The sequence below is a fragment of the Gasterosteus aculeatus genome, chromosome 9, assembly GCF_964276395.1.
Source record: "Gasterosteus aculeatus chromosome 9, fGasAcu3.hap1.1, whole genome shotgun sequence".
Lineage (NCBI taxonomy): Eukaryota > Metazoa > Chordata > Actinopteri > Perciformes > Gasterosteidae > Gasterosteus > Gasterosteus aculeatus.
Genome location: NC_135696.1, coordinates 6,315,315 through 6,332,714, shown reverse-complemented (window position 1 = coordinate 6,332,714; position 17,400 = coordinate 6,315,315). Strand labels below are relative to the sequence as shown.

The 17,400-nt window shown below is 46.6% G+C and overlaps 1 protein-coding gene and 1 long non-coding RNA gene across 2 annotated transcripts; one reads left to right on the top strand and one right to left on the bottom strand.

Annotated features, from left to right (window-relative positions):
* The first annotated feature begins 1,247 nt into the window (after positions 1-1,247).
* Positions 1,248-3,903, top strand: LOC144383270 (uncharacterized). The gene has a single exon (XM_078080286.1). It carries the CDS (start codon positions 1,248-1,250, stop codon positions 2,562-2,564), a length of 1,317 nt encoding a protein of 438 aa, XP_077936412.1. The 3' UTR covers positions 2,565-3,903.
* Positions 3,904-12,798: 8,895 nt separating this feature from the next.
* Positions 12,799-17,158, bottom strand: LOC144383265 (uncharacterized). The gene is made up of 3 exons (XR_013450630.1): positions 17,029-17,158; positions 14,949-15,130; positions 12,799-12,927 (listed from the first exon to the last, which is right to left on the bottom strand). It is a non-coding gene; the product is annotated as an uncharacterized LOC144383265 (long non-coding RNA).
* Between the last annotated feature and the right edge of the window lie 242 nt (positions 17,159-17,400).

The window sequence follows — 17,400 nt, the reverse complement described above, 5'->3', positions numbered from 1 at the left end:
CAGACAGCACCACCAAAGTGCTGTTGGCCGACATGATATTAAACATGGTCACGGTCTTGAAAGAAGCCCTGCTCAACAATCTAAGGACCAGAAACATGTCTGAAGTCAAGGACGTGGGTGACACTGTGATGCAAGGCTTCAAAGATGTCCTGGAAGTCAAAGACGAGATCAGGGATCAGAGCTCAGAAATGTTTAGTAGCATGATCAATGAAGAGGTTAGAGCCAGAGTCAATTCTAACACCTCTGAAACCTTACTGCCTGGGGACATCACTCCACCCACAAGACTCAACGAAATGGTTAATCATGCCTTAAAAATGATAAAAAGGTTTACAGCAAAGCTGAAATTCACAATTCGAGAGCGAAGACAGGGAACCACTTTCAGAGACAGGCTGGTGCCTGACCTGAATGGGACAGATGACGAGTCTCCAGAAACCTCACACGCAGTTGACAACCACAAGAATGTCCCATCAGGCGGCCAGACTGATACGGGAAGCATTCAATCTCCGGAAGCAGTAATTGTGAGGGAGGTGAATAAGACCATGCTTCCTTTCTTGGACGACATGTCAGACGCTGACTTTCAGAACTTGCAGGTCGACAGCTCCTTGGAAACAACTGTTCCTCGGGGAGTTCTCGAAGAACTGCAGGAATCGGAGGGGACAGACAAGAAAACACAAGGCAGCAGTGTCAAGGGCTTTTTTACATTGCACTTTAGTAAAACATGGCTAAATCGCATACTGGATCAAATGAAGAGAAAATTCAGGAAGGACTCAGACAAGGAATGCAGCCCCGTATTGATGAAGCACATAGAGGGCATTATCCCCGAGCTGCTAAGATTGGATGATGACGAAGCACAATTTGGAAAACAGAAGCGTACGCCTTCAATGTTGAAGGGAATTCCAAGAATCAAATCCCTGGTCATCCCACGGAAGCTGACCAACATGCTCTTCCAACGAATGATGGGCAGTTTAACGTTCCCCCATAGCGCATCCTCATCAAGTGCTACCATGTACCATGAGATATGGTCTAGCGTGTGGAACTTCACAGGGCTTTTGCAGTGGTGGCAGAAAACTCAGGTCGCCCCACTGGCTCAGAGGATGAGAAGTGCTTTAGTAAACAGTTTGACACCGTCACCGGTTGTCGACCACCAGAGCAGCAATCCTCTAGAGACTCCTGCAGGACCTGCACAGGACAACCTAGTGCATATGCAAAGAAACAGGAATTGAGTAGAAACATCACAGACAGGGAAGATGGAGGACTCAGAATACAGCGTCAAGCCATTTATTGAGTCCTTTTTCAACAGTTTGACTCCAGGAAAGTTTGAACTGTTGCAAAATGGCACCCCAGACAGCACCACCAAAGTGCTGTTGGCCGACATGATATTAAACATGGTCACGGTCTTGATAGAAGCCCTGCTCAACAATCTAAGGACCAGAAACATGTCTGAAGTCAAGGACGTGGGTGACACTGTGATGCAAGGCTTCAAAGATGTCCTGGAAGTCAAAGACGAGATCAGGGATCAGAGCTCAGAAATGTTTAGTAGCATGATCAATGAAGAGGTTAGAGCCAGAGTCAATTCTAACACCTCTGAAACCTTACTGTCTGGGGACATCACTCCACCCACAAGACTCAACGAAATGGTTAATCATGCCTTAAAAATGATAAAAAGGTTTACAGCAAAGCTGAAATTCACAATTCGAGAGCGAAGACAGGGAACCACTTTCAGAGACAGGCTGGTGCCTGACCTGAATGGGACAGATGACGAGTCTCCAGAAACCTCACACGCAGTTGACAACCACAAGAATGTCCCATCAGGCGGCCAGACTGATACGGGAAGCATTCAATCTCCGGAAGCAGTAATTGTGAGGGAGGTGAATAAGACCATGCTTCCTTTCTTGGACGACATGTCAGACGCTGACTTTCAGAACTTGCAGGTCGACAGCTCCTTGGAAACAACTGTTCCTCGGGGAGTTCTCGAAGAACTGCAGGAATCGGAGGGGACAGACAAGAAAACACAAGGCAGCAGTGTCAAGGGCTTTTTTACATTGCACTTTAGTAAAACATGGCTAAATCGCATACTGGATCAAATGAAGAGAAAATTCAGGAAGGACTCAGACAAGGAATGCAGCCCCGTATTGATGAAGCACATAGAGGGCATTATCCCCGAGCTGCTAAGATTGGATGATGACGAAGCACAATTTGGAAAACAGAAGCGTACGCCTTCAATGTTGAAGGGAATTCCAAGAATCAAATCCCTGGTCATCCCACGGAAGCTGACCAACATGCTCTTCCAACGAATGATGGGCAGTTTAACGTTCCCCCATAGCGCATCCTCATCAAGTGCTACCATGTACCATGAGATATGGTCTAGCGTGTGGAACTTCACAGGGCTTTTGCAGTGGTGGCAGAAAACTCAGGTCGCCCCACTGGCTCAGAGGATGAGAAGTGCTTTAGTAAACAGTTTGACACCGTCACCGGTTGTCGACCACCAGAGCAGCAATCCTCTAGAGACTCCTGCAGGACCTGCACAGGACAACCTAGTGCATATGCAAAGAAACAGGAATTGAGTAGAAACATCACAGACAGGGAAGATGGAGGACTCAGAATACAGCGTCAAGCCATTTATTGAGTCCTTTTTCAACAGTTTGACTCCAGGAAAGTTTGAACTGTTGCAAAATGGCACCCCAGACAGCACCACCAAAGTGCTGTTGGCCGACATGATATTAAACATGGTCACGGTCTTGATAGAAGCCCTGCTCAACAATCTAAGGACCAGAAACATGTCTGAAGTCAAGGACGTGGGTGACACTGTGATGCAAGGCTTCAAAGATGTCCTGGAAGTCAAAGACGAGATCAGGGATCAGAGCTCAGAAATGTTTAGTAGCATGATCAATGAAGAGGTTAGAGCCAGAGTCAATTCTAACACCTCTGAAACCTTACTGTCTGGGGACATCACTCCACCCACAAGACTCAACGAAATGGTTAATCATGCCTTAAAAATGATAAAAAGGTTTACAGCAAAGCTGAAATTCACAATTCGAGAGCGAAGACAGGGAACCACTTTCAGAGACAGGCTGGTGCCTGACCTGAATGGGACAGATGACGAGTCTCCAGAAACCTCACACGCAGTTGACAACCACAAGAATGTCCCATCAGGCGGCCAGACTGATACGGGAAGCATTCAATCTCCGGAAGCAGTAATTGTGAGGGAGGTGAATAAGACCATGCTTCCTTTCTTGGACGACATGTCAGACGCTGACTTTCAGAACTTGCAGGTCGACAGCTCCTTGGAAACAACTGTTCCTCGGGGAGTTCTTGAAGAACTGCAGGAATCAGAGGGGACATACAAGAAAACACAAGGAAGCAGTGTCAAGGGCTTTTTTACACTGCACTTTAGTAAAACATGGCTAAATCGCATACTGGATCAAATGAAGAGAAAATTCAGGAAGGACTCAGACAAGGAATGCAGCCCCGTATTGATGAAGCACATAGAGGACATTATCCCCGAGCTGCTAAGATTGGATGATGACGAAGCACAATTTGGAAAACAGAAGCGTACGCCTTCAATGTTGAAGGAAATTCCAAGAATCAAATCCCTGGTCATCCCACGGAAGCTGACCAACATGCTCTTCCAAAGGATGATGGGCAGTTTAACGTTCCCCCATAGCGCATCCTCATCAAGTGCTACCATGTACCATGAGATATGGTCTAGCGTGTGTAACTTCACAGGGCTTTTGCGGTGGTGGCTGAAAACTCAGGTCGCCCCACTGGCTCAGAGGATGAGAAGTGCTTTAGTAAACAGTTTGACACCGTCACCGGTTGTCGACCACCAGAGCAGCATTCCTCTAGAGACGCCTGCAGGACCTGCACAGGACAAGCTAGTGAGTGAAAGAGTAAAGGCGGAGATAATCATGGAGAAGCTCTTTACAAAGTTATTAGAGAACTGCGAAAGGTGCATCAGTGGAAGTGAAATCCTGGTCCTCGTACAGGGCCTTGTTGAAAAAATTGTGAAAAGAGTCAACCTGCACTTTGATTTCACAGAAAAAAACATCAATGACCTCAACAAGACTATTCTCAAGAAGCTGTCGAAGATGATTGGCAATAAAGAAATGGTGCTGTTCTCCTTGAAATTAGGGGACGTCGCAGTAGAAAACTGCATCATCTCTGCTATCAAAGATTACAGGACGCCAACAGAGAGAATAAGAAGCTGGATGAGCCGGTTATTCTGCTGCATGCGCGCAAACTAAGGTAAGCGCTCAAGGTAAATGGTTGTGTATATATATACATATATATATATATATATATATATATATACATATATATATATATCGATATATATGTATATCGATATATATATGTACATATACATATGTATATACATATATATATACATATATACATATATATGTATACATACATATATATGTATATATACATATATATGTATATATACATATATATGTATGTTGTCCATATATACATACATATACATATATATGTATATATATATATATTTATGTACATATATATATATGTATATGTACATACATATATATATGTGTATATATATATATATATATATATGTATCTCGGCCCCGAGACTCGTTCCCCCGACCTCGTTCCCCCGACCCGACCTATATACATACATATATATACGTATATATATATATGTATATGTATAGCGTCTATGTATGTATATATATATATATATATATACATACATAGACGCTAAACGACTGTACTCTGAGAAACTCCAACAACAGTTCTCAGCAAGTGACTCTGCTTCGGTTTGGAGAGTTCTAAAACACCTCACCAACTACAAGCCAAAAACCCCCCACTCCATGAATGACCTCCGCCTGGCAGACGAGCTCAATGAGTTCTACACCTCACCAACTACAAGCCAAAAACCCCCCACTCCATGAATGACCTCCGCCTGGCAGACGAGCTCAATGAGTTCTACTGCAGATTTGAAAGACAATGTCCTCATCCCATCCCCCACAGCTCCACCAACCTGCTGCAGTCCCCCTCCCCTCCCTCCCCTAGCCCATCAGGTGCTCACGCCTCTTCATCATTATCACCTTCCCCTCCCCCACCAGCAACGACCCTCTCTATTCTGGAGAGAGACGTTAACCGGCTCTTTAGAAGACTAAATCCCCGTAAGGCAGCCGGTCCGGACTCCGTTTCCCCTCACTCCCTGAAGCATTGTGCTGACCAGCTGTCTCCGGTGTTCACTGACATCTTCAACACCTCCCTAGAGACATGCCACGTACCAGCCTGCTTCAAGGCCTCCACCATCATCCCTGTCCCCAAGAAGCCCAGGATCACAGGACTCAATGACTACAGGCCCGTCGCCCTGACCTCTGTAGTCATGAAGTCTTTTGAACGGCTAGTCCTGTCCCACCTGAAGTCCCTCACCGACCCCCTCCTGGACCCCCTGCAGTTCGCCTACAGAGCCAACAGGTCTGTGGACGATGCTGTCAACATGGCCCTCCACTACATCCTCCAGCATCTGGACTCCCCAGGAACCTACGCCAGGATCCTGTTTGTGGACTTCAGCTCTGCTTTTAACACTATCATCCCGTCTCTGCTGCAGGACAAACTCTCCCAGCTGCACGTGCCCGACTCCACCTGCAAGTGGATCACAGACTTCCTGTCTGACAGGAAGCAGCACGTGAAGCTGGGGAAACATGTCTCAGCCTCTCGGACCATCAGCACCGGTTCCCCCCAAGGCTGCGTTCTTTCCCCTCTGCTCTTCTCCCTGTACACCAACGGCTGCACCTCCAGTCATCAGTCCGTCAAGCTCCTGAAGTTTGCGGATGACACCACCCTCATTGGACTAATCTCTGGTGGGGACGAGTCCGCCTACAGGTGGGAGTCTGACCATCTGGTGTCGTGGTGCAGCCAGAACAACCTGGAGCTCAACGCTCTAAAGACAGTGGAGATGGTTGTGGATTTCAGGAGGAACAGAGCCCCACCCTCCCCCATCACCCTGTGTGACTCCCCCGTCACTATTGTGGATTCCTTCTGTTTCCTGGGCTCCATCATCACCCAGGACCTCAAGTGGGAGCTGAACATCAGCTCCATCACCAAGAAGGCTCAGCAGAGGTTGTTCTTCCTGAGGCAGCTGAAGAAACTCAACCTGCCAAAGACGATGATGGTCCACTTTTACACGGTCATCATCGAGTCCATCCTCTGCTCCTCCATCACCGTCTGGTACGCTGCAGCCACAGCCAAGGACAAGGGCAGGCTTCAGCGTGTCATCCGCTCTGCAGAGAGGGTGATCGGCTGCAATCTGCTGTCCCTGGAGGACTTGTTCGCTTCCAGGTCTCTGAAGCGAGCTAAAAAGATCGCGGCCAACCCCTCCCACCCCGGACATAAACTGTTTGTGCCCCTTCCATCTGGCAGGAGGCTGAGGTCCATCAGGACTACGACCTCCCGCCACACGAACAGTTTCTTCCCGTCGGCAGTCGGGCTCATCAACAGAGCCCGGTCCCCCACTGCCTGACTATAACACTCCACCGGTCACTCCCCCTCATACTGCACATGTCACTTTAACTGCAATTCATCACTTTGTCACTTTGTCTCTTGTCTGTTACTTGTTTGTTAGTGCACTTTATGCTTAATATTTTTCAACTTTTTAATATTTAAAATTTGTTTAACTTTATTCCCCTGTTTTATACTAACCCATAGCCCTAGCCTTATTCTTACTAACCCATTGCATTAGCATTTCATTCCACTTTATTTTATTACCTGTGCACTGTTGTCTTGTCTGTCTACTGTCGCGCACTAACCGCCAAGACAAATTCCTTGTATGTTTGACATATTTTGGCTAATAAATGTTTCCTGATTCCTGATTCCTGATATACATACATATACATATATGTATGTATATGTATATATATATACATATATATATATACACAGAGGATAGTAGCTGCTTGTATTAGTGTTCCTTTCCATGAATACCACAACCGTGTGAGCCAATCTGGGGGGGGAGATTTGTCTCTTGTCATAGATTCCTGAAGTTTTGTCATGTTTTGTATCGCCTGATGGATAATGCCTTCGCCTTTGTCATTTTAAGGGATAAACGTACAGCAATATTCTCCTATGATAGCACAAACACCTCCTTGGGTAGCGGTCAATTGGTCTAGTACCATGCGGTTCTGCATAATCATTAAACGCATGGCGGTCATTTCCTCGCGAATACCCTTAAGGCCAGCTAGAGTCATGTTTACAAAGCTTTTGAAACGGTAATCAACGGTTTCCAGTCGTAGCGTGTTTTTTCCCACTCCTGTCCATGGAAACAGTCCCCACAAAACTTTAACTGACGTACTGGCGTGTTTGAACTCGTCAGGCACATCGCTGCCCCAGATTGAGTTGTGTGGTGCAAAATTGACTTCCGGGTTAAGGCCAGTGTCCAGTGCGGCCATTCGTTTTGGTCGTTTGCTTGACCCTGTTGTAGCTGTGAGAATAAAAGTATGATCAGTAACGCGAACAGTAGTACATATTCCGCTCCACTGAGGGGGGGGAGACACGCGGAGGGTGGTGCGACACAGCCACCATCCCTCGGTCACTGGATAAGTACCGTTCTTCCCAGGGAGGAAAGCGAAATGGAAAACAGAACAATTAACATTGGGCGGGCAATCTCGTGGATTTCCTGGAGTGAAAGTCCAGCCAGAACACAACAATTTTTGGAGATGAATGGGCACTTTTGCGGCCCTTTCTGCAGTGCCCTTAGCTTGGCAAAAGCTCCTGTTTTGGTTTTTGGCGCAGTCGTTTCGGAAAGGTGGGAAATGGTCTTTATTGCAATTTAAATCATTAAACGCATGGTTTCCTGCAATGAGGATCGTGTCACACCTTGCAGGGTCTGTTTTCCCCACTGGATGTGTCCCATCGCGAGCATAGCAGAGAGGAAACCGTGTTGGGCTTTCCTGAGCCTGGAGGGCGAATGTAGACGGTTGGTTAGCCGTGTATCGTTTGATATCGTGATATTGTGCACAGTCCAAATCATCTATCGTTTCCCATGGGGATAACTCATAAATAAACAAAGAGTCTTTGTCGCTATCGTTGGATATATACAGGACAATGGGGGGCACATACCACCCACTAACCGAGAGCCCGCAGAAACATCCTTCAGACTTCCCCAGGGGGGCTACGGCTAGCCGTGGTTGATTAGTGCTGATGGGTAGTGGAGAACATACGTAACAGTCGGAAGCATTTTCTTTTGTCGCTACGTGTTGAGTATAGCGCCACCACATATTTGCAGAATATTTGTTCAATGGGTTTATCACATTTTCAAACCGGTTGTCAGGTCAGTGCTCGCTTGGTGCGGTTGCGAATGGTCGAGTTAGAGTGAGTTGAGTTGTTGCGTCGGTCAAGTAAGTCGTCTAAATGTTTCTGGTGGAGGACAAAATATGGAATCAACACAAATAGAGTGACACCTGCAAATAAACACATGGTTACACGAGTCCCCTCCAGTCGTCTGAGGGGGTTCCATGAACGCTGTCGTTCCATGATAAGAGAGAACCACTCTTTAGGCAGCGGACTACGGAATCACAAAAAGATGCTGAGATATAATGAAACTGAAGCAAGCAATAATATGAATAAAACTGTCGTGGCACAAACGACTACTGTGTCTATGTGGAGGGGTCCTGGCCGTGTTCTTCTTCTTGTGTTGGTCCGCAGGTACACGTTGGGATGTGGAGTCTGCCAACCTTCTTTCTTGTGAGGCATCCGCGTTGTAGACAGTCAACACAGATCACAATGCACTGTGTGTCTGTCGGTCAACTGCCCGTCCGTGGTCACTGGATCGGTGGTGTCGGTTGATTGACACTTGTTGTGGATTGTGGATCTGGAACCTTCTTGCAATGGGATGCATGGACCCAAGTTGCCCCTTCAGCTACCTTGACCGCTGTTTGGGTGACCAGGAGAATCTGGAATGGACCCTGCCACCGTTTAGCTTTCCAACTTTTCCTCCTGAAGTCCTTCACCACCACAAAGTCACCTGGTTGCAGACGGTGTAGTGGACCCGTTGCTTCTCTTGGAGGTGCAGCTACAACCTGTTTTCTTACATCAGACAAAGTGGAAGACAGTCGAATGCAATAGGTTAACATGTCATTCTCGCACATTGTGGTGGAAGGGAATGGTGTTCCTGGAGCTTCCACAGCTATATGGGGAGGAACTGCAAAAAGGATTTCAAATGGGCTTAGGTTGCTGCGTGTTCGTTTCCTCATCCGCATGTACATCAGAACCAAGGGCAGTGCTTTTGTCCACGATAGACCTGTGTCTGTGCAACATTTGGCCAGTTTTGTTTTCAATGTTCCATTCTCTCTCTCTACCGCTCCTCCACTAGCTGGATGGTATGCGCAGTGTGTTTTTAAGTCAATACCCAGGTATGCACTTAATTCTGTGATTGCTTGGTTGACAAAATGTGAACCATTGTCGCTAGAAATTTTGCTTGGGATTCCCCAGCGGGGAATGATCTCTGAAATCAAGGCTTTAGCCACTGTGGAGGCTGTCTGCTTACTGGAGGGAAACACCTCAACCCATTTGGACCACATGTCTACCATTACAAGACAGTGTTTCCGATGGGGAGAGTTCCACAAAATCCATCATTACATGTTCAAACGGTCTTGCAGGCGGTGGATGTGCTGCATGATGTGACACCTGTACTGAACGACCTACATTGTGAGTTTCACATGTGATGCATGCTTGGCAGAACCTTCGTGCGTAAGCTGCAAAGCCTTTTGTGAACCATGTTGCCTCAATGATACTTAACATTCCCCCTTTTGACACATGGTCTAACCCATGAGTCAATTTTGCATAGTGAGGGAAGAAATGTTAAAGTAAGCATGGATTACCATTCGGACCATACCAGATGCCGTCTATGAATTTGGAGCCTGAGGAGGACCAAAAACGTCTCTCATCTGAAGTAGAGAGGGACTGCACGGCTGCAAGAGAGGAGGGAAGAGAACACATGGCAGGAACTGGGCGTGATGGTTTGGGAAGAGGACATCTAGCAGCCGCTTTTGCAGCTAAGTCTGCTCGCTCATTCCCCTTTGCGATCTCGCCTGTGCCGGTTGTACATTACAACATGCATTTTCCCCTCGTGGTCAGTTCTCTCTATGTCCATGGATTGCGCATGCGCAGCATGTTTTTTTACATCCGCGAGTCGCGAGTCTTCCATTCCAGCAACAGAACGCTGCACATTCATTTTATGTCCGCCAATAGTCAATCAACATACTGCAAAAGAGCTGTTCCTGGAGACAAAGTGAGGCTCTTCAAACTTTCCCTGAGTGCCTCGTTGTAGATCGTACGTGATTCTGTGTAGCCCTGACACAAGCGTGTGAAAGTGTAAGGCTTGCCATTGAAATTAAACGCAAACCAAAACTGACTGTCAATGTCCACAGGGACACTGAAAAAAGCATTTGAGAGGTCAACCACGGAAAACCATCGAGCATCAGGTGGAACCTGTGCCATAATGGTGTAAGGGTTGGGAACATTTGGGGCTCGTGCGTGGACGGCTGCATTAACTGCATTTAGGTCCTGCACGAAGGGCCACTCAGTTGGTTTGCCTGCATCTCTGATCTTTTTAACTGGAAAAATAGGTGTTCTTACCGGCGAGTCAGGACATGGAACAATGACTCCGGCCTTTAAGAGGGAGTTGAACACCGATGTTATACCGTCAATGGCCTCTTGGCGCAGTGGGTATTGATGTTTGTGGGGACGGAAGTCTGATCGAGGACTGATGACCACAGGTTGACATTTTTTGATGAGTCCCACGTCATATTTATGCGCTGCCCACAAGGTGTCTGGAACAGAACTGAGGGCAGGAGAAATAGAGGAGACATAAGTCAAAAATGTATCAGTGTGTGTGTCAGAAAATATGTTTTTTTTTCATCCATGACATAAACAGATCTGAGAGCAGGTGTGCAAAATGCGAATGGCTGTTTAAAGAAGCCTGTCGACGGAGAGCGCATCACAATTGGATCTGGTGTAGCCTCCCAATCTGCATTTAAGTGTGGACCAAAACAATGCCATACATGCAATTTGATCATTCAGATCCTGTAGAAATAATGCATCATATTGCTTATCTGGCCCATGTGACACATGAGCTGTGCAGTGGAGATATGAAGCATCCATGCACTCTGCCTCAGGCTGGATGCGTGATGCTGCCAGGTGGGACAGTTCTGATTGTGAGTCAACCGGAAGCCACCACTGGTACACAAACATTGGATCACTCATAACTGTCTTTGCCATCTGGTCAATGGCTCTGCATCTCACCACTTGCAACCCTGTAGGAGTGGAGATGAGGCTAATGCTGAAAGAACACATGAGGTCTCCCATTAGATTAATGGGACAGCAAGAGGACAGCAAAAAGGAATGTTTTACTGTGATGTCTGGTTCAGGGTCAGTTGAGTCAGTGTGTGTACTGGTCATAGGTGCCGTAAATCTCTCTACAATAGTCATCCCTGAAGCTCCTTGTGAGAAAACCTGTTTTCCACTAAGTTTTTGACCTGGAAAATACTTTTGTTGTATTACAAAATGTGTAGCCCCCGAATCAACCAAAAACGATAAAAGTTTCCCTTGAATTTGCACCATAGTGGTGGGCATATTTTCAAATGATTTTCCTGAAAATGTGTGTTTAAGTGAAAGCTTTTGTTGTGTTCTCAATTGCTCTGTGATGTCCATGAGAGCTTGTTGTTGCTCCGGTGTGTGTGTGTGTGTGAGTGTGAGTGTGCGTGCAGAAAGCATTTCTTCATTGCAGGCTGCGGTGTGTGTGTGTTTTACTTCCCTTATCATGTGAGGCCTCAGCATGGTTGCCGTCTCCCCCTCACATGCAGCCTTCTCCCCCTCCGCCTCACGTCAATCGGAATGTGCGTTGCCACCCCTTCCTCGTCTGGCCAGTCCACGCCCCCATCCTCTACGAGGTGCATTTTGTGGACATTCTCTGTGCCAATGTCCTTGTTCGCCACAGCGCAGCATGTTTCTTTACATCCGCGAGTCGCGAGTCTTCTATTCCAGCAACAGAACGCTGCACATTCATTTTTATGTCGGGCAATAGTCCATTCATGAAAGCATTCTTCAGGTGTGATTCCCATGTCCCCAGAGCGTCTCCTAACACGGCGGGTTGTGGAATGCCACTGTTAAGATCAAACACTGTGAGAAGTCTTTGGTAGTAATCATGGACGGACTCAGCCGTTGCCTGCTTGGTATTGTTGATGGGAGTCATATCCACTTTGTCAGGGAACAATGTCCTTATGCCGTCCCTCAAAGCCGTGAGTGCGTCTCTGTACGGCTTATTTTGATTTGAACTCCATTCATCATCGGCCGCACTGGTGTCTCCTGCAACCAGCTGGTTGAGCTTTTGGTAGTGAGTCGGACCCACGTGACTCATTAGAACACGTCGAATTTCAGCAAAGTTGGGCAGGAATTGCTTACAGAAGTCCATGAATGCTTCAGCAAACAGTCTTCCCGAGTGTTGTATCGGTGGGAGATGAGCCATTGCAGCTCTAATGTCCGTATCAGTCCATGGCCGGAAAACAAGTATGGGACTTGAGTGTCCTGGTACTTGAATCATTGGGGTTTGGAGCACAGATTTTGCATCCGGGGGAACTCCCTCAGGGGCGAAAGAGGGGGAAAAACATCTGATGTAGATGGTTGCTCTGCAATCAGTTTGTTGATGGCAGAAGTGTCCCCTCCGGTTGCTCCTGGAGAGCGAGATTGAGTGAGGAGAGCAGCCTGTCTCTTTTCCTCCTCTTCGCCGAGGAGTCGTTCCTGTGCGTTCCTGTTTCACTGCCGCTTCCTTTTCCTCCCTCTGCCGGGTGTAGTGAACTTTTTGAGCTTGTGACCATGCAGACGAAGGTTGCTGGTTCGCAGATGAAGCAGGGTACGGTGGTGGGCATGTGTTGAGGAGAGGGCCGCCAGCCCCTGTGAGACACGGATACAAGGGAGAAGAAGCACATCGGCCATTTTGTTCAATAACATTTGGAACTGGTTTTTCAACCAATGTGGTTTTTGCGCATGTCAATTCTTTAGCCATTTGTTTCCTTTCTCTACACTCACATTCTGTCATGATCCGGATTCCTCCTTGTTTTGTTTTTCTACTCACACACACGCACACCCAGCTGATACTCATTAACACACCTCCTCATTCCCATTCATGCTGTCACTCGCCCTAAACGCCCACAGCCGCTTTCCATAGCAATCAACTCTCACACTGATTCTCAACTAACCTCTTTCACTGCTTAATTTGTTTGACTATTTCTAACCACTGTTTCTCTACTCCCCTGTCAGACTGTTGTTGAACGCTGAGCTGTTGCCTTGTCCCTGTGTTACCAATCCAGCGTTGTCTTTTTTCGAGATCTACTTTAAGTTTTGTCCCGGACTGCGTCTGCTGACGGCAGCCCCCTTAGTTCGAGTTTGGGAAGAATAAAATACATTTTTCCCGCACCTCTGCATCTGGGCCCTCTGTTCACCTCGTAACAGAACAGTCTGACTAAGATGGACCCAGCGGAGGAGGCACCTTTTCGCTCGGCGATCGAGGCCCAGGGAGCGCTTCTTGGAAGACATGATGGGGAGATTTCCGAGACACGCCGTGTGGTGGAGAGTCTCTCCGCCCAAGTTTCAGACATGTCATCACGGCTCCAGTTCCAGCTGGAGGCCCCCAGTGTTCGCGGAGGTTCTGCTGAACCCCGGATCAACAATCCCCCGTGCTATGTCGGTGAACCTACTGAGTGCCGCTCTTTCATCACGCAGTGTGAGGTCGTTTTTTCCCTGCAGCCAACCACCTATGCACGTGATTCGGCGCGCACCGCTTTCGTTATCTCCCTGTTGAAGGGGAGGGCGCGCGAGTGGGGAACTGCCGTCTGGTGAATGGATTCGGATCTGACTGAGCGCTTTGAGTTATTTAAGGAGGAGATGATCAAGGTGTTTGACCGATCCGTCCACGGACAGGAGGCTTCTCGAGCCCTCGCCGTGCTTCGACAGGGTAGACGTCCAGTTACAGATTACGCCATTGAGTTTTGTACTTTGGCCATCTCATCTGGCTTGAACGAACCAGCCCTGGTTGCTCACTTCTTGGAGGGTCTTAACTCTGCCCTTAAGGAGGAGATATATGCCCGTGAGATTCCTGATCGGCTCGACCAGTTGGTGGAGCTCGCTATCCGTCTCGAGAAGCGCTTGGAAATGCGCCGCCACGCTCGAGGTTGGAGAGAGGAACAACCGCTGCCTTGTCCCTGTGTTACCAATCCAGCGTTGTCTTTTTTCGAGATCTACTTTAAGTTTTGTCCCGGACTGCGTCTGCTGACGGCAGCCCCCTTAGTTCGAGTTTGGGAAGAATAAAAGACATTTTTCCCGCACCTCTGCATCTGGGTCCTCTGTTCACCTCCTAACACATTCATCCTCCCACCATTTCAACCATTTACTTTGTTTCTCAATGTTCTCCAAGTCTTTGCCTTTTATCACCCTCTGAGTTTTTATACCCTTCTCTTTTCCCTCTAAGCATGTTCAGTTTTATTCTACTGAAAGAACCATTTGCAGGGAACCCAAAATCTTTTGACCACTCGGGCAAAAACTCTAGAGATTAATCTCCATATTTCCTTCTCATCAGATCCACAATGGGTCAAGGGTCACAATTATGCGTTTTCAGAGTGTTAGTCTGAATACAATTGGAATACGCACATTGCTCCCTGTCTTCCTCAGTAAAAAGTTGGATGCTGATGAACCAGAAATACTGTATAATTACTCTTATAATTTTATACACATTTTTCAAATAACCGGATAAAAAGACAAGTTGTCATCATTAGAAGCCCAATCAAATAACCGAAATTTGGATTTTCTAAGAGAGAAAAAATAATTTAAAAAAAAAGGACTAAATACCCGTCTTTGTAATCTGTTATCACCCGTTATAATTCAGAAAACCCCGTTTGAAAATCAGAATATCAACTTACCCGATTCGTGTGAAAATCTTCCTCATCGGATCGTGTTTAAACCAATCAGGTCTCTTTTGGTCGCCGGTCCCCTCTCTCTGAGTGTGATGAGGTATAGGGCAGAATCACGTTTTGGTGGATCCTGAAGGGGTCCCTTCCCAGACGTCCTCGGAGTCCCGACGGAGCTTCAAACGATCCCACTTCTGATAACAAATTGTGGTGGAAGATTTTGCACAGACAATCGTTAAGTAAGAAAGGCTCTGAGTCAAGTATGTCTTTTCTCCGTTTATTTCCTTGCAAGGGAAAAAGGGTCACAACAGCTACGTGGTCAGTAGACTGTCAAGAACTTCCTTTTTGCCCCCAACACATCGAGGCAGTTCTTATACCTAAGTTTAGATATCGGTGGCGTCAACAGAAACCTTTGACCATCTTGTTGAGTCTCTACAGCCAGGGTACTGGGAACATCTTGTCCATGTGAGACACGTCAGTTCTTTGACCGTGTCCTTGCTCTCCCAACATGCTAAAACAAAGGTGGTCATAGACATAACAAACACTTTGTTCCATCTCTACAGCTATGATTTGGAACCATCTAATCGAAGTGGGAGACATCAGTGCTTATGTCAGGGCCTTTGTGATCTAAGCACTTGCAACTAATAAACTGGTTATACAAATGAAGCATTTAAAAGGGTCACATATTATTTTCCTATTACAATATACATATATATATATGCCTCAGAGATCTTATATATACATACATACATATATATGTACATATATATATATATATATGTATATGTATATATACATACATATATATGTATATACATATATATGTATATACATACATACATATATATGCACATACACATATGCATATATGCATATACATATATATGTATATATATATATATATATATATATATATATATATATATATATATATATATATATGTATCTCGGCCCCGAGACTCGTTCCCCCGACCCCTCCAGTCCCGGCCCAGAGACTCCTTCCCCCGATCCCCCCTCCAGTCCCCGCTCCCCGACTCAGGCTCCCTCCCTCCCATCCCGTGGTCCTCTCCCACCCTCCCGTTGGTGATTTGAGGGCTGTATGGGATAATCATTAATATTTTAACATGGTTTTTCAACGTTTTTCAAATCCTCTTAAACTCTTCAACTTTCAGACTTTTCAGCTTCGCGAAACTTTCAGCTACAGACCCCATTTCAACTTTCAAATGTTGACACAAGTCTCAACTATTTTATGAAGCTTTCTGTAATTTCAGCTATTTTTTAAAATTCTTTTCAGCTTCAGCTTTTTGCATTCCAACGCATCTTCAGCAGGAAAATGCATTTTCACACAATTTAACATTTGCACACTACCATAAAATCAAATATACATTAAAAAAGTGCACAATAACTAAATCCAACATGCTTAAAAACACACACACACACATTAACATTTTTCAGTTCTCACAAACACGTGCAACTTCCTTTGTCTTCTTTCCCAATAACGGTGTCATTGCACTTTACTGCATTGACTATCAAAGGGGCGCTCACACAGTTTATTGTTGCATTTGACTCTTAACAAGTCGTTGTCATGGGGACACTGGTCAGCTCGGGGCCCCAAGCAATTGCTTGGTTTGCCTGTCCTGTCGCCACGGGCCTGATACCACCACCCCGGTCTGCCACTCTTTTGGCACTGTCCCAAACTTCCACGCAATGTTGAAGAGGCGGGTCATCCAAGACAACCCCCCAACACCCATTGCTTTCAGCATCTCCGGACGGATCTCATCAATCCCCGGGAATTTGCCACTGCAGAGTTGTTTGACTACCTCAGTGACCTCCACCAGGCAAATTGACGATGATCCCTCCTCTGCCTTCAGCTCTGCCTCTACCAAAGAGGGCGTAGTAGTTGGATTCAGGACTTCCTCAAAGTGTTCCTTCCACCGGCCGATAACCTCCTCAATTGCGCTCAACAGTAAACAGTTACTGTTAACAGCTTGGATGGTTCCCCATTTCCCCATCCTGAAGTGCCACTGGGTTAAACTCCAATGTAGCAGCACTCAGCCGGGGACTTGTGAGTATCCCCACACTGGCCTCTCACCTCACACTATGGGCCACTCCAGAGTAGAATAGAGTCCGTCCCCTATCCAGGAGTGTGGTTCCAGAGCCGAGGCTGTGCGACGAGGTAAGCCCCACCAGATCCAACTGATAATGCTCCACCTCCCGCACATGGGAACGTATGTATATAGGCACTACAGGCAGTTATTCAGGCTCCACCTACACTAAGACACTGTGCATTTCTTACCTTATCTCTCTTCTTCAGTTGTTGTCAATCAGAGGAAGAAGCAGTACCAGGCTCTCACACTCTCTCCTGGTTTATTAAGGTAAGCATTATATTCATCCTCAAAATGAAATATACACACATACGAGTCAAAAGAAATATTACTCGATAGCTGAACCTGAAGGCTTCTTG